The sequence below is a fragment of the Pistacia vera genome, unplaced genomic scaffold, assembly GCF_008641045.1.
Source record: "Pistacia vera cultivar Batoury unplaced genomic scaffold, PisVer_v2 Contig69, whole genome shotgun sequence".
Taxonomy (NCBI): Eukaryota; Viridiplantae; Streptophyta; class Magnoliopsida; order Sapindales; family Anacardiaceae; genus Pistacia; species Pistacia vera.
In genome coordinates, this window is record NW_022196545.1 from 535,235 (window position 1) to 560,647 (window position 25,413).

The 25,413-nt window shown below is 34.8% G+C and overlaps 1 protein-coding gene across 1 annotated transcript; it reads right to left on the reverse strand.

Annotated features, from left to right (window-relative positions):
- Positions 1–6,679: 6,679 nt before the first annotated feature.
- LOC116113733 (ABC transporter G family member 29-like) lies at positions 6,680–22,696 on the reverse strand. Its single transcript, XM_031399894.1, has 21 exons — positions 22,660–22,696; positions 15,863–16,142; positions 13,998–14,207; positions 13,799–13,883; positions 13,529–13,688; positions 13,317–13,447; positions 12,716–12,806; positions 11,380–11,681; positions 10,596–11,194; positions 10,350–10,510; positions 10,132–10,241; positions 9,896–10,049; positions 9,651–9,806; positions 9,394–9,569; positions 8,952–9,284; positions 8,487–8,861; positions 8,269–8,402; positions 7,957–8,184; positions 7,682–7,853; positions 7,330–7,584; positions 6,680–7,237 (listed from the first exon to the last, which is right to left on the reverse strand). Exons 1-21 carry the CDS (start codon positions 22,679–22,681, stop codon positions 6,965–6,967), a joined length of 4,407 nt encoding a protein of 1,468 aa, XP_031255754.1. The 5' UTR covers positions 22,682–22,696; the 3' UTR covers positions 6,680–6,964.
- Between the last annotated feature and the right edge of the window lie 2,717 nt (positions 22,697–25,413).

The window sequence follows — 25,413 nt, forward strand, 5'->3', positions numbered from 1 at the left end:
CAAAAAAAATCGGCATTTATTGGAGGTTGTTCGTGCATCCTTAATAGAAGCTCACATGCCATTATCCTTTTGGGGAGAAGCACTTACTTTTGCAGCATACCTAATCAACCGAATACCCTCTAGCTCAATTAAGTTCCAGACACCATTTAAGGCTCTTGGTAAAGTAGTGAATGCTCCAGCGGTCATGAACTTACTACCTCATGTTTTCGGTTGTGTTGCATTTGTACACCTTCATAAACATCAACGCAACAAATTGTCTCCTTGGGCGTTGAAATGTGTTTTCGTTGGGTATGGTGTTCATCAAAAGGAGTATCACTGTTACCATCCTCTAACTCGACTTGTTGAAATCTAATGTAAACTTTTAATACATAAATTATAATTGTGGGTATTTGCCCCTAGCAACAAGTAACAATATTTTGGTGATTACCAGGACCATGTGGGTAGCACGTGTTACTGGCTGTGTAGTTATAAAAGAACCGATAATTAACTTATGACTTCTATTGTAGAAATTGGTGTGGTATATGTTTGTTCTGTTTAAAAATGGATTGATCATTTTGTTGTGTAGATGTTTTTAGTCTAATATTTAAAGTAGCTTAGCAAAGGTGTTATGTGTTAGATTTGGCAAAACTTCATTTTTATATTACATGGTTTGTGGATGTTTTTGGTCTAATATTTAAAGTAGCTAATTAAAGGTGTTATGTGTTTGGTTTGGAAAAACATCATTTATGTTACTTGGTTTTTCAACGAGAAACTGTGTGAATATAATAATTTTTTTGTGCAAAGTTTTGATATATTTTTTTTTCCATTAAAAATAGTATCGCACAGTTTAACAGAGCTTAACTATACACAACATTTTATGTATTTTGAGGGGAGGTGGTCATGTCTTTTTGGGGAATGGCTCTCAAGGGTGTTAAAACAACTATATTAGAACCCTTTTGTAGTGGTGCTATCATCTTGACACCTTTCAATGTGCTAGCTCTTATAATACATATATTCACCCAAAAAATCCCTTGATCTTTTATGTGTGTTCACCGAGTCAAAGAATGAGGGTCTTTCTAGAGTATACAAGGTTGGTAGCTATGAGAGCTGTGTGATATAGTATCCCAAGTAGACAGCTCCAAGGAAATTTGAATCGTTGAACTTTTGGTTGTACCCAAGGGCCGTTTCCACACCCAACCTCTGGCATTCACTTACATTACCCAATTCAAAATTAGTGCTTACTAGTTGCTTTGCCTTAGTTTATTGTTGTATTTGGAAGTTGGTTGAGACACACACACACACACACATATATATATACATATATTAGTGAAATTTATGGTGTTTTAGTTATTATTATTATTTTTTTAATTTTTCTGCTATAGTGATGATTATTAGTGGATCACCTTGTTAATCTTCCTTGCATGGGTGCAATGTTGTTGGGATTTGTACTTCCATTGCTTATTCCAAAATGTCTAGAACTTATTTTCCCTTGGTCTGCCTTTGATTCTATCCCAGCTCTATAGGACATAACATTCAATGTGAAGATAATCCAACTTTTCTGCTCGTCAAGTTTTCCTCCAAATACAATTCTCGCTTGACAAGTTCTATACTGCTATAAGCATTCTCAGAAATAGTTTTAAGTACAAGCTGCTTGTCAAATTTGATGGGTTTTTTCTAATTAATTAAACTCACAAAAGTAACAATTTATGTCCACCTTACTTAAAAGAGAGTCTATTATGCCTTAGTACACCCTCTAACCACATGTGTTTTAGTTTTTTGTTTATCTTGATGCTGGAGCATGTGATAGTTTCTACTCAGGAGAATTATTTTATGCGGATAGTTAATCTCTCGAGCATATGACATTTTTAATTTGCTTCAAAAACTTTTTGATTTTTAGCACACATCTTGCACAAAGAGTTCAGTTTTTAAAAGAAAATTAGGATTTTGGGAGAAGAAATTGATATATTCATTTGATTTTGTAGTCTTGTTTGAAAGATTTTGTCTTTAGCAAAGTCTTTCCCGTAGGAGTTTACTTTTTAGAAAATCGGGTCGAAAGACTTGTTTGGGCCTGTAAAAATTCAACTTCATAGTATGATTTATGCTTAAAGTTCTTCTCTAGTGCGGATGTTTTGTAAAAAAATTGGTTTGGTAAAAAGTGATAAAAGGTTCTGTTTGCATTACAATCTTGTGGAACTCCCCCAGTATATTCTTGAATCTATTCAGGAAAAATTAGTTCGTGGATTGACTTGGATTCAGAAGATGAGACCTTTCGGATGGATTCTGAAATTACTTTGAAGCAAGAAATGGCATGGGCTATGCATTTGTCCCTACAGGTTTGTCTTGAAATGATTTCCCTGCAATGTTTATATTAGTTCAAACAAAATATTAAGCATTGATGTAAATTTCTTTTGTTCTGCTTGTGATGTTAGCTTCTTCATTTGATGCACTACAAAATCCAAATTATTTTCCCAAGGAGAAATTGGGAGGAAAACTAAATGAAGTAGCATATACTGCTTTGCTTTTAATAATTTTTTTTTGGTTATCTGAATTCTGGATCACTATGCTATGTCAGTGTTTTAGTAATGAAAGATCATACAGTTTTCTGCAGATGATTATATGCATGAATAAGTGAAAGAATTCAACTCACAAATGATGTATGAGAGTTATGATCAATGTTGTCCTGAAGCTACTTTGGAATATAAGATCCCCCTGCACACTCCTCTATCTTGCATCATGCATTCTTTTCCTATTTGACTGATTAATAATTAGTATTTTTTGCATTTATTCATGTATTTGCTTGGCCCAGTAACTAATGCAACAACCTCAAGTTATGAATTTGAATCTACTGTTTAGATTTTTGTGTTTTGGGACCAAATCTTTTGATGAAGGGTTTTTTTATTATGTGAAAAGAATGAAGAAAAAGAAAAGATTGGATATACAGTGTTCCCAAATACTTCCCAATGGTTTGAATTGTCTAATTAATTTGGCTTTGATTTTTTCAAATTTTTTTTTTTCAATCAAGTGTACAACCATAAATTTCAAAATAATTTTGGAGTTGTTTTGTAGTATGGTTTGGTTGTAAATGTTTTCTGTTTCTTTCTGCCTTAGAGTTTGCCTATTTCTGTTCTGATTGATATTATTTAAGTTCAGGCTGCAAATATGAATGATTTTAAGAAATGTTATATTTATGAAAATTTTGATATTTCCTTTAGGGGTTTGAATATGTTTGCTTAGTTAGTGTATTGTGTACCTGATAGATACGTGAATCCTTTACTTCTTCCTTCTCATGCGATCGACATAATGAGGGAGGTAGGTATTGAAGTCATTTTAGATTGCCCTTGAAGTTAGTTCAGGTTCTTCATTAAGATGTTGGTTTAAATGTCTGTAGTGTATATTTACAAGTCCCATGGTGTGCAGGCTATAAGGGAGGGTGTTGACGCTGTAATTGTAGTTGGCGAAGATGGAACTCTTCATGAGGTGCAGTTTGTTTCTCTTTCAAATAGTATGTTAATTTCACTATTTTATGCATTAGAGGTTTTTTTTTTTTTTTTTTTTTTTTTTTTTTTTTTTTTTTTTGCTGCAGCTCAGTTAGAGATCACTGATTTTTTTGTAGTGGTAACTAGTGAACTTTCTATGTGAGCTTAAATAGATAGATAGCAAGGAAGGAATATGTTCAGCAATTATTCAAATAAATGGCCTTGTGTTCTGTTATCATAGGCCCTGGTTAAACTAGGTTTGAACTGAAATATGTTTATTGTAAGTTTTGGACTGAGAAAAATATTTGAAAAAGCAGTAAAATGGTGTTAGGACTTCAACATTTCTTTTTACTAATGTCTGTATGTCTGGTAGATAGAATGTAACTTGCATCTTGCTTTATGATTGGCATGTTGTTAATGGATTCTTTTGGGCTGGAAAAACTATAAGCAGTCACAATAGAGAGTCTGCTCATTCAACTGCTATCGGTGTAAGTTATTTCCATGGCATTCAATAGGTTTAGTCACTGCTCCTTATGCTCTCTATTTTGCCAAGTGATGCATGTGGATTCATTGGCTCCTTGCAATGAATTTCTTGAGGGTATTTATAATGATGTTGTACCTTTCTACAACTCATCCCCTTAGGCACTGGGTCTGATTTTGCAAGAACATTTGGTTGGTACGTTTGTCCACCTCTAATTTCGTTTTGATTTGGTGGGCTTTTTGGATAAATAATACCCTTTAGATCTGAGTTTTCTGTGGTTATCTGTTTTGGTAGGAAAAATGATCCCCACGAAGCCATTGATCGCATAGTCAAAGGTATCACTTGCCCCTTTTTAACTCCATGCCATTTCAAAGTAAAAAAAAAAAGAGTGGAAAAGCTTTTACCTGTAGAAGAATTCAAATGGCTCACTGGATCATATGCCTTTTCAGTTGTAATATTCTAAGCAATGTTTTTCAGGGATGAGATCACGGATTAATGTCGGAGTTATTAGTTGAGAAGGCGGAGAATCTCATTACTTCTTAAATGTTGCTGACATTCATTTGCAAGGTTAATTAGGGATTTCTCTGAGTTTAGCTAAACAAGAATCCATGTATGGACTATTAATTTTATGAGTAATGCTACAGACACCGAAATTTTACACCGAATTTTTGTACAGAAGGACATAACAACCAGTCAAACACGACCACGCTGAAGTCTTTCGTGAATGAACGGCCGTCCAACATTTGTGGACGCCCGCCCATATTTAATGGACTCCCGTTCATATTGTATGGACGGGTGTCCATTTACTATGGACGGGCGTCCATCTAAAAAATTTTAAAAGAAAAATAATGGGAACGGACGCTCGTCCATACTAAATAATAGCATTTTTCTTTGCAAAACGTCTGCAAGCATGAGATTAGATTCATGAACTGCAGAAAGAGCGCCAATCAAAGTTGTGTAAGCTGAAAAAGCAGGCCTGAATTTGAGTGCTGTTTGTTGAAAATGTCAGAGCAACTTTAGTTGTTGAAAGAGTCTTCTTCAAGAATGACTCTTTACAGGTTTGGGAATACTTCCATGGAAAAAAAAAAGTGAAGAACCAGGTGCCATGAAAATAAAGTAAAGAAACAAGTGCTATTAAAAAGAGAAATGGATGGGCGTCCATCTAAGAGGACGCCCTTCCAATACTTTTTTTTTTTAATTTAAACAATGGACGGGCGTTCATCTAATATGGACGCCCATCCATTCAATAGAGACGCCCGTCTATAATATATGGACGGGTTTCCATGATTTTTGTTTTCAATTTTTTTTTTAGTTTAAATTATTGATGAGTGTCCATTATAGGTAGACAGATGTCCATATAATATGGACGAGAGTCCATTTAAAATGATCGGCCGTCCAATAACAATGGATGGTCGTCCATATTTGATGGATGGCCGTTCATTTGCGGAATATTTGTTAACGTGCTATGTGGCTCGTCTGATTCAATAGACACATCGTTTGGTGTAAAAATTCGGTGCAAAACGTCGGTGTCTGTAGCATTTTTCTAATTTTATATGTAACGAAGATATTTGATGTTATTGATCCAGATTTTTATATCGTATCACTCTTATTTTGTTAATGTTGAATGTATAAAGCAGGTCAATTACAAAACTCATATACCATCGGTTACTATCAGTAGCAGATCTAGAAATTTATATTAGGGTAGGCCAAAATAAAATTATTTGCACATTAATATTTTTGATAGGGTGGGCCAAAATCCAGAAATTGTATATATTAGTATTTAAAAAAAAAAAAATTCATGGCCCACCCAAAACTAGGTTGGATCCACCCTTGGTTACTATATTATTTAAATGCAAAAAATTAATTTTAATAACTAAATTATTAGTTACAAAACGTAAGAAACCAAATTGGGCATACACATTTTCTAACTAAAAAAGAAATGCTTTTGCCACTAATTTTTTTTTTTTTCTCATAAAAACACATTTTGCAACTAATTTCATAGTAGAGGAAAGTAATTTCTCAGATTTGGGTTCAACATTCAACGTTTACAATTATTGGAATTTACCACTAATTTTTTGCTCATTAAAAGATACATTCTTCAACTAATAGAATAGTTGTGAAACACTTTTACCAAAGTATTTTTATACATTCATGGTCTAAATTTTTTGGAATTCACAACTAATTTTTTTCTCACTAAAAGATACATTCTTCAACTAATTGATTAGTCGCGATATAATTATACTAAATTACCCTTACACATTTGGTGTCGAAAGCAGAGGACTATTTCAAACAGCAAATAGTAATTAAACTTTTAGTCGCTAAAAAAAATTTCCGTGTCTAACCTAATATTTAGTTGTCCATTCTCTCTGCGACAATGATTCTGCAACTACATGGTGACTACGTAAATTTAGACGCACAAGATAATCAAGTCTAAATTGAACGATCTGCGTCTAATTTTGCTAGATGCCGAAAACCATTTTTCTTGTAGCAAAAGACTCATCAGCATCCCCTTTTAAAAAATCCTAACAATTTGAAACAAATTTACCCTCAGTTTGCTACCAAAATATAAACTTAGATGGTATTTTAAAGTCGGTGGATGAGAAAGTGTCATTAAACCATTATTTAGATAGGAAAAATAGTCGTTAACTCTTGTTTTATGCTAACTTGTTTTATGCTACGATAACTCTTAACACATAAATGGAAAGTAAGAATGTGAGCGGATACATAAAAAGAAATGGAAGAATTTGATGCCAATATGAATGCATTTCTCATTAAATATATAGTAACCTTTTACATTTACATATCCAAACTCCAAAACTTTGTAAACTAAACCCATATTCGTCATTATCTAAACGGTTGCGATGACCATCTGCAAATTGAAATCAACTTTACAGATTCCAAAGTTCATACACTTAACAGAATTGAAACCATAATCTAATTGATTTTAATAAATAATATTTATATTTACGCTGATTAATTTGATCTGTGACACATGCTTCAACAAGATTTGGCCATGGTGAATTCTCTTCTATCTGGTTTGGAAGTTCAAAGTCTTTATGCTGTAGGCAAACGTGAAGGCAAAGAAGACTGTGAACCCAACCAAAACTGCAGCCACTGGTCCCATGAAGTCTGGATCAAACCCAAAATGGTCCTCAATGTACCACTTTATGCTAGGCCTAGTTTCCATTCCGGGCACTCGAATCAGGTCTTCGACATCTCCGTATTGTGACACGATCAATCCGTAAACTGTCCAAGCTACCGGGCAAATCCAGTAGTACCATACCCACCACTTGGGAATTCTCTGAAATTTCAACAAGTACTTTATGTTAGAATGCATACGGTTAAGTTGCGTTTTTATAGTTGCTTGAGAGTCAAGAAAGTTGATTAACATACCGGTCTTGGGATGAAGAAGCCGGAGAAGAGATTGAAGAGTGCATAGAATGCTGCTGCGAAAATAGCTGCTACTTGGTGGTTTGGTGTGATGGAAACAGTCATCATTCCGTAGTATGTCCAGTATAAGAAGGAGAAGAATGTGACATAGAAGAACCAAAAGAATTTGGCTACTTTCCATTCAAAGCTCACCATGGAATACACAATGAGGGTATAATATATGGTTTGAATGAAGACGTATGGTATCTCAGAAACCACCTGCATAAAATATAAGTGCAATTGAGTTAAGTTGTTGAATATGGACACAGAAAAAGTTTCTAAGTATTGACACCTAATTTCAGTTCCTTAGACTTACCTGTGCAAGGGCATAAGGTAATGCAGAGTACATTCCGGCAGCTCTTTCGCGATAAAACACTGTTCTTTCAATTGCTACTATTGGCTGTACCGTGGAGCAGTTATTGATACCGACAAACAAGACAGCAGCATACATGGCACCAATGATCATGGTAAGATCATTTGTGTCCTCCCTGAAAGATGCAGAACATTGAAAATTTGAGTACTTTTTGCAGGATATCGCACTTACTATTAGTGAATGAGGACTTGAATTTTGTGAACAAGAAATCTGCGGACCTTTTAGTGCCAACTTTCCAGAATATTGTTCCAACCATGAGAGCAGCAGCCAAGGTGAAAAAGTATCTGACAAGATTATAGTCAGGACTTCTCCAATAAGTCCACCACTGCTTCCAAATACAAGACTTGAATTGTCCCCATGAAGATTGAGAATATTGAGTGGGAAAGTAGAGGTCTTTTGCTCCTGGTGGTGGTGTGCTTAATTCCTTAACCAATGCCTTGTTTCGCCTATTCATACACAAATGTGTTAGTTCAGAAACAAAGAACATATTTGGTATCTCACGAAAAATTACTTTTTCTGAAATCACTCACTGGAACAAAGCTGATGATTTGTAATATTCAGCAAAGTCCATGTTTAGACGAACTTCGGCTGCTACTGAGCTCACTTCTAGCATCCATGTTGCTGGATTGTATTTTTCTTTAATTATAGGGACTCCAGGAATAGCCTATGAGTTTACATGAGATGAATTAGATAATGTGACCTTCTTTTAAAGCTATTAGATGAAGAACGTTTCAAGAAGGGAAGGTACCTCAAAATATTCAATGATCTTGTGAGAATTTTTTCCCAGTGGTCCTGCATAGATCACTTGTCCTCCTCTCTTCATCAGTAGCAACTCATCAAAGGCTTCGAAGATATCGATGCTAGGTTGATGAATGGTGCAGACGACAGTCCTACCGGTATCCACTGTGTTTCTCACGGTCCTCATAACAATGGCAGCTGCCCTTGCATCGAGGCCAGATGTTGGTTCATCCATGAAAATGATTGAGGGATTAGCAACAAGCTCCACTGCTATTGTCAACCTCTTTCTCTGCTCGGTTGACAGCCCTGTAACTCCTGGTAATCCCACTATAGCATCCTTGAGACCAACTAGCTCTACCAATTCCATCACTTCATCCACAAAAACCTGACAGGAAAAAACCAACAAACTGTTGTAATACTTCAATTTTTGCCGAACAGTATGTGTTTATGTGGTTGCACTGGTCATTGCTCTTACCATCTTTTCCTCCTTGCTGACTTCTTTAGGGAGCCGAAGGAAAGCTGAGTAGATCAAGGATTCTCTAACTGTGACTTGGGGCGAGTGGATATCGGTTTGTTCACAGTACCCTGAAATTCTTGCAAAGGTTTCTTGTTTCTTAGGGAATCCTGAGATTCTAATATCACCTTCAATGTAACCGCCAGTCTTTCTTCCAGCCAAAACATCCATCAAAGTTGTCTTTCCAGCTCCACTGACTCCCATTAGAGCTGTCAAGACTCCAGGCCTGAATGCACCTGTTACACCCCTAAGTAGCTGGAGCTTGTCTTCTGCTACACCTTGCTCTTTCATTTCCTGATACAACAACCAAATTTATTAAAAACATTGACATTTGGAATTCACAAGGACTCCTGATACAATTGCTATTTCTTATTGTGCAGTGATGAGGAAAGGAGATTCTTACAGGAGGCATGTCCACATAGTAATTCATAGTGTCGAACGACATTGCAAGAGGAGTGAAAGGCAGAACCATTCCTCTTTTAGCAGCAACACCATTGGCTGTCTCTAGAGAAGCATCGCCATTTCTACTTAGTCCATTGGGATTGGACCTGCTGCTCATTCTCTGGATTATCATTTCCCCTACAAAATTTTAAGTCTATTTAGGAACTTGTAACTAAGTGTGGACAGAATTCATAAAGACAATATTATGCCATTTCTTACTTGAATTGTTTGTGCCAGCAGAAGATAGTGATCGAGGGAATGAATCTTTCTTTGATTTTGGCCTTACTAATCTTGGTTCCTCTTTTGTTTCCTCCTGGCCAGCCTCAATCTCTGCTGCTGTTTCTTCAGACAGTGTTGCTTGTGGCTTTCCAAGAGCTAATATAGAGTACAACAATTAGTCACCACAATGAAGAGAATAAATTTTTCACCAGAAGAAACACCTTGAACACAATGTAAAGACTTACGACTTAGGTACATGAGCGCAAATGTAAAGAGAACATTGAACAGAACTGTGAACCCGAAAAGGGCTGCCACACCAATCCAAAACCAGTTTCTGTCAGTGGGAACATCGAAGGATCTGAGCACTGCCACTCCCAATCTGGTGACATTGTCTGCGGCCTGAAGTCCGACAAACACATTGTTAATATTGCAATCACTTGAGATGTGTGATATGACACCATAACATAATGAAATAACATACCCTCTTGTCCATCCACCTAGGAGCATACATTTCGTTCACAGCAAAGGCATTGAAACCATATGTCAAAGGTGAAACCCAGTAGCCCCAACTCCACCATTTTGGAATTTGACCTGTCACCAATGAAGCAACTCTCATGTTAATTCATTACTCATAATTATACTTGCTATCTACTTTATTTTATGTGTTATTTTATTTTAAGGTCAGGTTGTCACATTAACCTTTAGGAAGAATGAAACCTCCCAGCAAAAACACAAGGAGGAGAGTGAGAGCACCGCCCGTATTGGAAATGATCATAGTCCTGCACACTCCAGCAATAAGCCTGAAGATCCCAGCAGCCATTTGTTGAATCAGAAACACCGCTAGCAAATGCTTGAAAAACCTGAAAATGTGTATGCAATAAGTTGCTATATTAGTACTCATTTTCTCAGCTTAGCTTAGTAATAACATTCAAATAATAAAGTTACCTGCTAGCTTCTGGTGCAAATCCTATCGAGTAATATGTCAAGGCAATCCAGACAATGGACTCAAAAACAGATATCGGGATCCCGAGCAGGAAAGTTGGGAGTGTGAATGTCCAAGCAGGATGAAACTTAAGGTCTCTCTGCTTGTAAAACACTGGAAGTCTTGAAATCATGAGTGAGAGCTCAGCAAAGCCATTGAACATATTAATGATCAGTGAAAATAACAATGCGCCAATGTATAATGCTCCATCTTCTTCATTTCTGGTATGCAATTTAGATCTTATAAACACTGTCGATGCAATGACCGCAACGATGACAATCTGCACTGTCTTGAACACATAGAAAAATGCATTCCTCTTGATCAATAGCCACTCTTTGTCCCAACAAGTCTTGAGTAGTTCCATTTTCGGTACAGAGTATTTATCGAAAACTAGAGCTGCCTTGTGGCCCCTGGACTTGTCAAAAGGCACTGATAGCTCATTCTCAAGATGCATTCCTATATGGAATCTCTTGAACCTATTTGCAAACTCAGTCACTGAAATGTATCTGTATGGTTTGCTCCTGTCTGCCCAATATTGCTCCTGGTCCTTCCTGGAAGTAACCTGTAGCAATTCCACCAATTCAGCTACGTGTCCAAACAATACGATTTACTTAAATGAAATTGTTGCATTACTGAACCAGTAACATTATCGAATTAGTGTAAAACAGTCGATCAAAATAATGTTACTAGTCCAGTAACGTTACTAGTCTTGTTATGTATTAAAGTGATATCACATGATTTTAGTACCTCTTGCAAGAAATCAGCAGTTCCCTTTCTCTCAGGGCATCTGAACCCACAACTCTGAAAGAATTCAAGAATGTTATCTCGTGGGCCCTGGTAAACAATCTGGCCTTCTGATAAGAGAACCACATCATCAAAAAGATCAAACGTCTCAGGAGCAGGCTGCAGAAGGGACATCAAGATTGTGGCGTCAGTGAGGTGCACAATCTGCTGCAAACACTTCACTATTTGATATGTTGTGGAGCTATCTAGACCGGTTGATATCTCATCCATGTACAGTGTTTTGGTGGGTCCAACAATCATCTCCCCTGTATCAATAATCACAATTTAACAATCTTTCGGTCAACATGACTACAGTATTGTTCCGATAACATTACAATGTCTAACGAATGTGAACCCATTTCAGTATATGTGTGAAAAAAGTGTTTTTTTAACAGTATTGAAAACATTTTTAAAATGACAAGTATGATACTGATCCGATAACATCATATAGTATAATGTGAATGTGCAGAAAGTGTTTTTGAAGTATTGGAAATATTTTTTAAGTGTCAAATCCGATAAAATCATGTAGTATAATGTGAATGTGCAGAAAGTGTTTTTGAAGTATTGGAAATGTTTTTTAAGTGTCAAATATATTTTCATTTAGAACTACTTCCGGTAGTAGTTTCAATTGCATGCTAATTTATGTCATTTTCAGAATCTATATTAACAAGGTTATTCTTTTGGCTGCAATTCTCAAATGTGAAATGAAACTGACATTTCAGCTGTAGAGAAACATAAGTGTTGGTTTTTGGAGCTGGAGTATACAAAGAAAAGAGGACCAAAAACTGACGTGAGAGAGAGCTGTAGAGAGAGAAAATCTGAACTGAAATTTGCTCTGTTTTACATTCAAAAAACAGGGATAGATTTATACAAAACACACGCCACTGTTCCACCTAAAGCTGCAAATTTAAAATTTAAACTAAACACACCAACTAATGCACGTACAAACATATCAAAATACATCATTTTATCAACCTAATTCACCTAAACACATCACTGAAATATTTCTTAAACAGTGACCAAAAACCAACTTCTGCATGCACAGCAGCATTTCAAACCGTGGCGCCAAAATCTTGCAACTCCCACCATGCGTTGACTTCATCATTTCCAGCATGGTATCACCATTCAACAATAAGCCCTCCTCCACCTTCTGATTCCAAATATGTTGAATTGAAAGATTTAGAGTTGGTGAGAGTTCAACTAATTCAATTCAAGAAATTGGCTTCAAAGATTGAAATTGCCAACTTGGTATTGCTCATTCTGTGTAGACAAAAAATATTAAAGAAAATATAAAAATAACCTGTTGTTACTCTCTTATTCTGTCCACCAGAAATGCCTCTTTGCATCTCATCTCCAACAATGGTGTCCTTGCAAATATCAAGTCCCAAAATCTGTTCAATCCAAAACATGAATAGATTATTTTCCATGGAAATTATAATAAAAATTTAATTAACTTGGAGGGCTCTGAGTTAACAAGTTCATGATATGAAAAGTTGGTACCGAAAATTAAAAAAAAAAAAAAAAAAAAAAATTGGGCCCTCATTATCCACCAAGAACAAATATGTAAAGCTTGTTGAAAATGTAGCTCAAACAGTTGAAATATTGTATTTTGCTTATATCCCACATTGGTTAGGAAACTAAGGAGCCAACTGCCAAGTCTTGGTTTCCTATAAAAGGGGTGGGATTTTCCTCCTTAAGTCCCACATTGGATAGTCAAGCTATATACAAGAGAAAATGTTGACACAAACTAAAGTCTTAAAGTTGGTGGACCTATATGATCTTTAACTTTGAGTTGTTGAAATCTAATTTGCTCAAAAGTCGTCACATCTTTCTTATCTTAACCATTATGTTAACAAGAAAATATGACTAAAAAATTAAAGAATTAATCCCAGTTTAATTACCTTGAGAGTGTAGTCTGTAATGAGACTGCTCTCAACTCCTTTCATTGCAGTTGCCTTCATGAAGAGATCCACTTCAGCTTCTGGCAAAATGCCAGCATCTTTTTCTCTTCTTGCCAGTTCAGTGAGGAGTTCTACAAACATAAATTATCAAATTAAAAGTTCTACAAAGATGCGATTTATTTTATTTTATTTTATTATTTTTTCCAAATTACCATATCTTGATCCAACTCCTTGGCATCTAGCTGAGAAATCAAGAGTTTCTTTCACAGTCATTACTCCAACGTGAACATCATTTTGGCTGATATATGCTGAGGTCTTTTGTGGCTCAAACTCATTCATCCTGTACCCATTATATGTAACTTCTCCTCTAACCTGCAGTTTCATGTAAAGAATTAAAAAAAAAAAAACTAAAAAAGTTGCCATAAATTAAAGTAATTTAATTCTTCTTGCTACAATTTTTTAGACCAAGTATTGTCACCAACCTTCAAGCTTGGGTCCAACTTTCCAGCTAATGCAAGCAAAAGGGTTGTTTTCCCTGATGATGGTGGACCCAGTAAGAGGGTCATTCTGTAGAAAATTAAAACCTTGAGGGTTAATATGGATTTCTTTATCTGTCATTCGGATATATAACTGTTTGTATTTTAGGTTCCAATGATTAAGATTTATGTTATATTATTATACCTTGATGGTTTTATGATTCCAGAGGCATCTTTAAGGATTGTGAGTTTAGTTCTCTTGGCCAAATTGATTCCAACCATGCTAAGAACCGAATCTGCAATGTTTCTTGCAGTATTTGGGAGAGTGGGAAGAGCTCTGTTACCAACATGGCAATTGGCTTCAATTGTTAAGTGTTCAAATCTAACTTCAACTGTTGGAAGTTTAATCCCCACCCTGCAGAAATTGTCACATAATGAATTAATGAAGATTTAATCAATAAAAAGATGTTTTAACATTTAAGTTCGATAGTGAGATCGCATTAATTACAGTAAAGAAATTAATGGACGAGAACAAGACAAAAACATGTCAATTTTGATTCCTTTTGAAGCAAATTTGCCCTTGCCAAAACTCTTCGTTTGGTTTATTTTGTTTGGCTCTAATCTAAAATTCATAGAGACTTGCTAGCAACCACAAAACTATGAACAGTTCAAGATATCAAACAATTAATATTATTAGAATGTGAACACTTTTTGGTAATTGATGAAGAAAAGGCAAGCAAGAAGAAAAGACAAACAAGAAGATAAAAGAATTTAAGTTTTAGGCAAATTTTTAATTTAGGAATTTATAATTGAGAATATTTGTTTTCTGTTCACTTTGAGTTTTATTAGGAAAAAAGAATTGGTTTAAAATTTTATTTAGAGTTAAAATATGACAATGAATTAAATTAGAGTAAAAAAATATGAATCTAGTAGAAAAAGAATGTCATATTTTACCTATAAATAGAGGGGTTAGAATTAATTCAAAGTTACGAGAGAGGGAAGTAAAGAAAGAGAGATTGTGAGGATACAAGGGGTTTTAATGTAAGGGTACCATAGGGTAGAGGGCTTTAGGTATCAGGTAAATACCAAGGGGTATTAAACACCATAGGAACAAGATGTTTGGCTGAAAAATTAAAGGATCCGACGATCGCTTAGAATGAAGATTGATGGTGTGATGAAACACTTGTATTGTATTCATATTATTATAGTGAAAATCTTCTCATCCGTGGATATAAGCAAATTATGCCGAACCACGTAAAATATCGTGTGCCTTTGTATGTGATATTTGTGCTGTTCTTTATTATTTTTTTTTTTTACTCGTCCGATTTCCATCATGGTATCAAAGCTTATTTTCTTAAGGGACCTACGAAGAAGGAGCCTATGGAAGATGAAGCAAAAATTGCAGGGTGATGGTCTGCAAGAATGTCTGCGAGAAGATCGATGAGAGAAAGCCATCGAGACTCCAACAAAGAGTGGAGGAAGAAGAGATGCCTCTAGCAGAAGATTGGAGAGAAGAAGCCAACACTAAGGGTGGTAGGCTTAAGTTGTAGAAGAAAGGAGGAGTAAGAGAATGACGAACAAGCTTAGAAGATGAATTACCAAAAAAGTTCAAGGAGGAGTGTTGGAATGTGAACACTTTTCGATAATTGAAGAAGAAAAAGCAAACAAGAAGAAAAAAGAATTTAAGTTTTAGGAGATCCAATGATTCTCAGAATGAAGGTTGATGGTGTCATGAAACACTTGTATTGTATTCATATTATTATAGTAAAAACCCTCTCATCTATGAATGTAGACAAATTATGTTGAACTATATAAAATATTGTGTGACTATGGATATTGTTATTTGCTATTCTTTAATTTTATGTTTTTTTACTCCTGCTATTTTCAACAAATATATAATAGTAAAACCTTTAGTCACCAACCTAATAACTAACTTCAAATATATAATAGTAAAACCTTAGCGACCAGTCTAATAACTGAATGTAAGTATATTATAGTTTATTTAAATGATTAAAATATGTGGTTTTCTCTTGCAGGAATTCGTGAAGAACATATTGAATAAAAACTTACTTTTCAATTCTATTTCTGAACTTGGTCAAGAATTTTTCATTGTCTTCTTCGGCAACTCTAAAAAGTTTATCGATGAATTTTTGGCGATCATTGACGTCAAGTTTCGTGACATCAACTTCTTTGTGAGCCATTTTTTGTCCCGGAGTTTCATTCTCGAGATAAGACTGAATAATACTTGTTCTTAGTCTGTCATAAGTTGGAAGCTTTTCAATGGCAGCCCATTTGAGAGCTTCTTCATCTTCATCAATTCTGCTACTTCTTCTCGAATCTCTGCCNGTAGCTGGAGCTTGTCCTCTGCTACACCTTGCTCTCTCATTTCCTGATACAACGACCAAATTTATGAATAACTTTGACATTTGGAATTCGTAAGGACTCTTGATACAATTACTATTTCTTATTGTAAAGTGACAGAGGAAAGGAGATTCTTACCGGAGGCATGTCCACAGAGTAATTCACAGTGTTGAATGACATTGCAAGAGGAGTGAAAGGCAGAACCATTCCTCTTTTAGCAGCAACACCATTGGCTGTCCCAAGAGAGGCATCACCATTTCTACTTAGTCCATTGGGATTGGACCTGCTGCTCATTCTCTGGATTATCACTTCCCCTAAAAAATTTTAAGTCCATTTAGGAACTTCTAACTTAGTGTGGACAGAATTTGTAAAGACAATATCATGCCATTTCTTACTTGAATTGTTCGCATCAGCGGAAGATATTGATCGAGGGAATGAATCTTTTTTTGATTTTGGCCTTACTAATCTTGGCTCCTCCTTTGATTCCTTCTGGTCAGCCTCAATCTCTGCTGCTGTTTCTTCAGACAGTATTGCTTGCGGCTTTCCAAGAGCTAATATGGAGTACAACAATTAGCCACCACAATGAAGAGAATTAAATTTTTCACCAGAAGAAACGCCTTGAACACAATGTAAAGACTTACGATTTAGGTACATGAGCGCAAATGTAAAGAGAACATTGAACAGAACTGTGAACCCGAAAAGGGCTGCCACGCCAATCCAAAACCAGTTTCTGTCAGTGGGAACATCGAAGGATCTGAGCACTGCCACTCCTAATCTGGTGACATTGTCTGCGGCCTGAAGTCCGACAAACACATTGTTAATATTGCAATCACTTGAGATGTGTGATATGACACCATAACATAATGAAATAACATACCATTTTGTCCATCCATCTAGGAGCATACATTTCATTCACAGCAAAGGCATTGAAACCATATGTCAAAGGTGAAACCCAGTAGCCCCAACTCCACCATTTTGGAATTTGACCTGTCACCAATGAAGCAACTCTCATGTTAATTCATTAATCATAATTATAATTGCTATCTACTCCATTTTATGTGTTATTTTATTGTAAGGTCAGGTTGTTGCATCGACCTTTAGGAAGAATGAAACCTCCCAGCAAAAACACAAGGAGTAGAGTGAGAGCACCGCCGGTATGGGCAATGATCATAGTCCTGCACACTCCAGCAATGAGCCTGAAGATCCCAGCAGCCATTTGTTGAATCAGAAACACCGCTAGCAGATGCTTGAAAAACCTGAAAATTTGTATGCAATAAGTTGCTATATTAGTACTCATTTTCTCATCTTATCTTTGTAATAACATTCAAATAATAAAGTTACCTGCTAGCTTCTGGTGCAAATCCTATTGAGTAATATGTCAAGGCAACCCAGACAATGGACTCAAAAACAGATATCGGGATTCCGAGCAGGAAAGTTGGGAGTGTGAATGTCCAAGCAGGATGAAACTTAAGGTCTCTCTGCTTGTAAAACACTGGAAGTCTTGAAATCATGAGTGAGAGCTCAGCAAAGCCATTGAACATATTATTGATCAGGGAAAATAACAATGCGCCAATGTATAATGCTCCATCGTCTCTATTNTCTACCTCCTGCAAATACCTCCTCCATGTTCCAACTACTCCTGCTTAAACTCCTGCTTATGCTCGTTCGCCGCGAATTTCTCATGTTTTGATCCATTTTTGCTCGCCCTGGTTTTCAGTTTTCAGGAAAAACCAAAGATGATTAAAAACCTAAGAGAAAAAAAAAAAAAAAAAAAAAAAAAAACCTGAAACGTTTCATGTTTGTCACATTATTCTGGGATTTTTTAACCTTTGTGTGTATGAAGAAAGACAAAAGTGAAGAGATGACTGCAAGAAAATTAAGCACTTGCTTAATTCCTTAAATTATGATTAGATCAAAATACAGAAAACTTGAAGCTCTCAAGTACTCTCTCTTTATGAGAGATAGAGAGAGAGGTTTAGATGGTTTGGTGGAGTCCTAAAATAATCTTCTGATTAAAAACTTTCCTCTATAATTTTTCTCACTTTGTAATCTCTCCAACAATCTCTGAAATAGCCTCTCTCTAGTTTCTCCTTTTTTCCTTGAGAAGAGAAAGTGAGAGACAAGAGAGAATTGCAAGTTTCATTCTTCAAGCTTTAGCTCTATTTATATATATATAGGAGTTTACATGCAAGGTGTGAGAGAGAGACAGAGCATAATCTAAATTGGATTAGTAAAATTAATTGATTAGAAAGAATAAATATAAAATTAATCGATTAGAAAGAATAAATATTATATTTTGAACATTTGGAAAAGGTTGTTCAAATATGAAGGGCAGGGAATAAAGCCTGCTATTTCCTGAACACTTTCTTGCAATTTGTTTTCTGACTTTGATCATTATTTATTTTGTGGGGTCTTAATAAAGTCACATGTGGTATTTGGTGAAATTGTATCACTATATGCTATATTAAGTGTATTTTGATTTTTGAGAGTTGTTGAATATCATGAAATAAGAAAGTCTTGTTTGCCCAACTCTATTACTATGTTATGCCTAAAATAAGGATTGACTTATGCTGATGTTATTGAGCACCAATCAGAATCTAAGAAGTTATTCCACCGTCCAGAACAGGACACGTCTTTAAAGGCAAGATGAATATAGCTGTCACAGACCCAAACAGACTCAAGAATTTGTGCTCAAGTGATTTTGGTTCGCATATCTGTCCAAGCCCCATTTAATTTAAAGATATTTTTTGAGTTCTCAACGACTAGGAAGGCATGAGAGATCTACACGACACCATGCCACTTGCAAAAGTGTGATCATTACCTTGAGCTAAACGAGTATAACTAGGTAGCTCCCTCTCACAAAATAGAGGTTGGACATTCATGCATTCAACAAATAAAATAGCCAAGATACATTATTAAAAAGAGATTGGCTTGACGTTCTCTAAGAACACTTAGAACACCAAACCCTTGTAATCCCAGATCATAGCTCGTGACCTCTTGTAAGCTTGTCTAGCGATCAGAAAGTAATCTTTATACAAATAAACACAATGGATGTAGGATTAACTTTAAGCATTTGAACCACTATAAAAATTATCTTGTCAACTTTGTATTTACGTCTTTGCATACTACTGTGCTCACAGTACCTTGCCTATTTACTATAATCAACTCACGTGTGACTTCTTAGCACTTTACACGAGTGAAGTCGTTGGTGTCAAAATCAAGCATTAACAGTTTGACACTAGAAGGAGGGCATATTTCATTATTTTTCTTCATAAACCACCCTTGGGTGGTCGGGTTGGACGATATAGACTCTTGAGTGTATTACTCAAGTGGTCTTGAGTTCGATTCCTCTTGGTTACTAATAGAGGTGGCCACTAGAGGGTTTACTCGATTGTTAACTTCAAAGCCGTGAGGAATTAGTCGAGGCGGCCGAGACACCCGTGGTCACCGAAAAAAAAATTGTTCATGAGTTATTAGTCTTTTATTATTATTATTATTATTTTCTTCTCTCTCTCTCTCTCTCTCTTTATTTATTTATTTTTTTGTATAGAAAAATTATGTTATATTCTTTCTCAATTTTCTTAAACATATATTTGTTCGTTTTAAAATATGACTTTTGAGATGGGATGATTTCATTTGCCCATATTATTATGTGAACACAATTTTATTTAAAGTTTTCCTGAAAAAGAAGCAATTTTAACCATGTAAAAGCTATGTATAAACGAGGGAACTTCTGCTTATTAATTGGTGAGCGGTCCATGGGGGGGTTATGATAAGAATTGAAAATTGAACAATATTATTTTTCAATGAATTAAGAAAAATATATTATTCAAGATTAAGGCTATCTATGTGTATGTTTGATATCAAAATTCTCACCTTAAGAACATTGAAAATTATACGAAAGAAACAGAAAGATAAAATACTTCTAGAAAATATGTTCATATTTTCTACTTGGCAAAAAAGTCTCTATCTACTAATAAAAATAAGGTAATTTTATATCAAAAATCAATGTTGATGTTGAAGATTAAGGCTATCTATGTCTATGTCTTTGATATCAAAATTCTCACCTTGAGAACATTAAAAATTATACGAAAGAAACAGAAAGATAAAATACTTCTTCTAGAAATATGAATACATATTTTCTAGAAGTATTTTCTACTTGCCGAAAAGTCTCAATCTACTAATAAAAATAAGGTAATTTTATGTCAAAAATCAATGTTGATGTTGAAGATTATGGCTCTAAATCAAGTTTTCTTGGCAATTATCCTTCTAAAGTTGAAAGAGTCTTATTAAAACAAGATAATTATATTAATTTTTTACATTTGCCAAATTAATTATAACACTATTTCATCTTTGATAGCTTCTTTCTGTTTTTATTAAACCAAATGGGATAATAAAATTATTGGATTGGTTTGAATGGATGAAAATTAAATTAATATCCCTTTCATCTTGCAAGACTTTTTCTTCGTGGTAGGTAACTAGATATATTTACTTGAACAGAATAATTTCATTTAAATTAAAATTGGTTAGGCTACATGGGGTCTTCTATAAATTTGAAGAATCGTATTTTCAATTTATTGATTAATTCAGTAAGAGTTACAAACTTTATGTAGGGAGGATACAATCTATGGAATCTCTTAATTATGTCAATTACAATATACATACATAATTAGGAGATTACAGGTAGGGGTGTTCAAAAGAACTGGTTGGAACTGGAACCGGCAGGTACCCTGAGTTTGGTTCCGGTTCCTATTTGGAACAGTTACTGTGCGGTTCCGGTTCCAGTTCCTATAGTTAGGAACCAAAACCGGAACCAGGAATTAGGAACCAAGACTAATATAAAATAAAATTAAAGATTAGGGGGGTTAATAAAAACTTTTGTAGAAAAAGTAATGTGAATACATTTATATTTATATTTCATAACATTTAAAGTAAGTTGGTTTGACTTTTGAGAATCTAGCTTTACAAAGTAATGGAGTTTGTAATTTTGAATTTATAACTTGTAATTTTATTTTTGTTAACAAGTGCCAGGTGGGGGGGTATTTGTTAGTTTTTAAGGGTTTTTTTCCCATTTTAAAAACTTTTGGGGGGTCATGTAATTTTATAGGGTACCCAGAATCGGAATCGGAACCATTGTTACAGGTTCTGGTTCTGGGTACCTAGGAACTGGAACCGTCGGTTCCGATTCTGGTTCCAAATTTCAAGGAACCGTCGGTTCTGGTTTCTTCAAAAAGTGCAGGATACCCGGAACCAAATACCCCTAATTACAGGATATCAATGACATTATGAGTATCCTAAACTAACAAAATTAGAAGATCCTGAAAAATTCAAGAAATATTGCTAAAATCTCAACACTCCCCTTCAAGTTGGTGTGTAGATGTCATATATGCCCAACTTGTCTAAAACTTGTGAGAAAATACGTTTGGAGACAACCTTGGTAAGAATATCGGCCAATTGATCTTCTGAACGAATCTTAGGCAATTCAATGATCTTTTCATCCAACTTTTCTTTGATGAAAAATCTATCTATTTCAACATGCTTCATAGGATCATGTTGAACTGGATTGTGAGCAATGTCACATGTTGCTTTATTGTCACAATATAACTGGATTGGTTGATTAGATTGATAGCCCAAGCCTTGCAAGAGAAATCTTAGCCACAAAGCTTCACAAATCCCAAGTGCCATTCCCTTAAATTCTACTTCAACGCTTGAGCGTGCCACAACATTTTGTTTTTCACTTCTCTAAGTGACTAGATTACCACTTACAAAAGTGAAATAAGTAGAAGTAGATTGTCTATCATCCACTACTCCAGCCCAATTAGCATTAGTATATGCATTCCCATTTTGGTAGTCCTCATTTTTAGTAAATAGGATTCCCTTTCCAGGAGCATGTTTTAAATATCTCAAAATACGCATAACTACGTTCATATGTTGCTCTCTAGGATTATGCATGAACTGTCTGACTATACTCAATGCATAAGCAAGATCTAGCTTAGTGTGTGATAAGTACATCAATCTTCATCAACTAGTACTTGATTAGTCTCGACTCCTAATTTTAAACCTTCTTCGATTGGTGTATCAGCTGGTTGACATGCTAACATACCAGTTTCCTACAACACATCCAAGGCATACTTTCTTTGTGATAGAAATATACTTTTGTTAGATCGAGACACTTCAATTCCAAGAAAATATTTCAAAGAACCTAGGTCTTTCATCTCAAATTCCTTTGACAAGTATTTTTCTAGGGCCTTCATTTCTTCTGGATCATTTCTTGTAACCACCATATCATCCACACATACAATAAGTGCAGTGATCTTTCTTTGCTATTTTTTTAGGAATAGTGTGCAATATGAATTGCTCTGATAGTAGCCATTCCTGTAACCACTATATCATCTAGGGGTGTTCAAAAAAATGCAAAAACCGAACCGAAAAACCGGTTAACTGATAAAACGGTTCGGTTACGGTTCAGAAAATTAAAAAAACCAAAATTTCGGTNGAGTCTCTACCTCCTGCAAATACCTCCTCCATGTTCCAACTACTCCTGCTTAAACTCCTGCCTATGCTCGTTCGCCGCGAATTTCTCATGTTTTGATCCATTTTTGCTCGCCCTGTTTTCAGGTTTCGGAAAAAACCAAAGATGATTAAAAACCATAAAGAAAACCAAAAAAAAAAAACTTAAAACGTTTCATGTTTATCACATTATTGTGGGGTTTTTTAACTTTGTGTGTATGAAAAAAGACAAAACTGAAGAGATGACTACAAGAAAATTAAGCACTTACTTAATCTCTTAAATTATGATTAGATCAAAATACACCAGAAAAGTTGAAGCGCTCAACTCTCTCTTTATGAGAGATGGAGAGAAAGTCTTCTGATTATAACTTTCCTCTGTAATTTTTCTCTCTTTGTAATTCTCTCCAACAATCTCTGAGAAAAGCCTCTCTCTGGCTTCTCCTTTTTTCCTTGAAGAAAGAAAGTGAGTGAGAAGAGAGAAATGCAAGTTTCATTCCTCAAGCTTTAGCTCTATATATATATATGAGTTTACATGCAAGGTGAGAGAGAGAGAGAATAATCTAAATTGGAATTGTAATTAGAAAGAATATTATATTTTTTAACATTGGAAAAAGGGTGTTCAAATATGATGGGCAGGTTCGGAGAGCCTGCTATTTCCTGAACACTTTTTTTGGAATTTCTTTTCTGACTTTTAGTCATTCTTTATTTTGTGGTGTCTTAATAAAGTCACATGTGGTATTTGGTGAAATTATATCACTATTTGCTACATTAAGCGTATTTTGGGAGTTGTTGAAAATCATGAGATAAAGAAAGTCTTGTTTGCCTAAATCTATTACTCGATATTTACATCTCTTTTTATTGCGTTCAGATGGTTTTAAAATACAGATCTGGTTAACTAATAGTAATAAATAATTTATAATGTTAGGTTATTTTAATTTTTAGAAAATTTATATCTTTATTTATTCTTTCTTTTTATTTTTTTAGGTATCTGAGATATCCAAACCTACATTGGAGTCTGTCTAATCCTCAGGATCACAGAATATCCTATAAACTCAATGGACTAAGATAATTGCACAAATATAGTAGATACTTCTCTTACGACTCGAGCATAAGACTCTTTGAGTATAACTAACCTCAATGACTAAAAGGTTTGCTATCTGAATATCTTTATTTTTTTTATTGGGTTTAGACGGTTTTAAAGTACGGATCTCATTAACTAACATACACTTTATTATTGCATACTAATACTAAAATTGTAATATCACATATAGATTTTTGTATTAAAAACCGTAAAACTTCAAGTTTAAAAAAGATGCAGATATCTATAATTGCGGTTTAGCATTAGATTATCTTAATTTTTGCAAAATTTATATCATTAAATTCTTCTACTCTTAATTATGTCATACAATAATTTTCAATCCCAATAAAATTATATATTAACTAGGCTTTTTAGCTATAAAATTCAGTTCTTCTTCTGATATATAGGAATCATGAGAATTAAAACATGAGATAAACGGGTTTGTGTTTTATTTATATTTAATCTATTTTTTAAAATATTAAAGGGTTTAGTTGAAGTCAACTTATCATCACTGAGAATCCAATTCGCATCTCACAAAACACCAAATTTTATGTTATAGTTTAGTGAAAAGCAAACGAAATCCACCACGTTTGTGTAATTCAAGAGAAAATTTTCATATAAAATACAATTAATTAAAGCTTAATTGATATATAAACTTTCCTATAGTCAATCAAAACTCCAAATCATTTCACTATATCATTCAACTTACAACTTACAATTGAAATAGATTAATTTCATGGCATCCAATAGTAAGTCATGCATGGCGACTAGCATGTTATAATATTATAAATAAATAAATAAACCACCCCTGGGTGGTTGAGTGAGGCGATACTGACTCTTGGGTATATTAATCAAGAGGTTTTGAGTTCGATTACCCTCGTTTGCTTATAAGGGTAGCCCCTAGAGGGTTTACCCAGTCATTAACTTCAAAGCTCCAAGAGAGTAGTCGTTTGCCAATAGGGATAGCCATTGGAGTGAGTACCTAATTGTTAACTTGAGGGCCACAAGAGATTAGTCATTTGCTAATAGGAGTGGCCATTGGAGGGTTTATCTAATCATTAACTTCAGGGTCTCAGGAAATTAATTGTTTGCTAATAGGGGTGACCATTGGAGAGTTTACTTGGTCGTTAACTTTAGGGCCTCGAAAAATTAGTTAAGGTGCACACAAGCTAGCCCAAACACCCTCTGTCACTAAAAAAAAAAAAGAAGTTTCCATAATAAGTATGATTTCAACGAAATCCCAACAAAGCAAAAAATAGATATTTTGTTGGGTTTCATTGAAGGATTTAATTGTTAGGTTGTTTAATTAAATTACAAAAACAAAGTAGGTGGACTAAATTGTCTCTACGTAGTAACCAAAACAATTTTGTAAGTGTGAAGACCAAAACGGTGTCGTGTCACTTAACCAACACGCTCTCGTTTCAAGCATGAATCTGGACCATCAGTTTTGAGAAGATCCAACGGCTGTGCTTAGTCTATCCTGGTCAACGATATATAAGTGAACTTTTTCTCTTTAGTTTGAAGAAGTTTGGTTTTTCGATTGAAACAGGGTTAGGTTTTTGCTCTGCTAGGGTTCATCCTTTGTTTTGAAATCTTGATTCTGTATAATGGGTTGAGTGATTGATTTGTCATTCTGTTTGAGGGGGTTTGTCTCTCAGTTGGCTGAGATTTT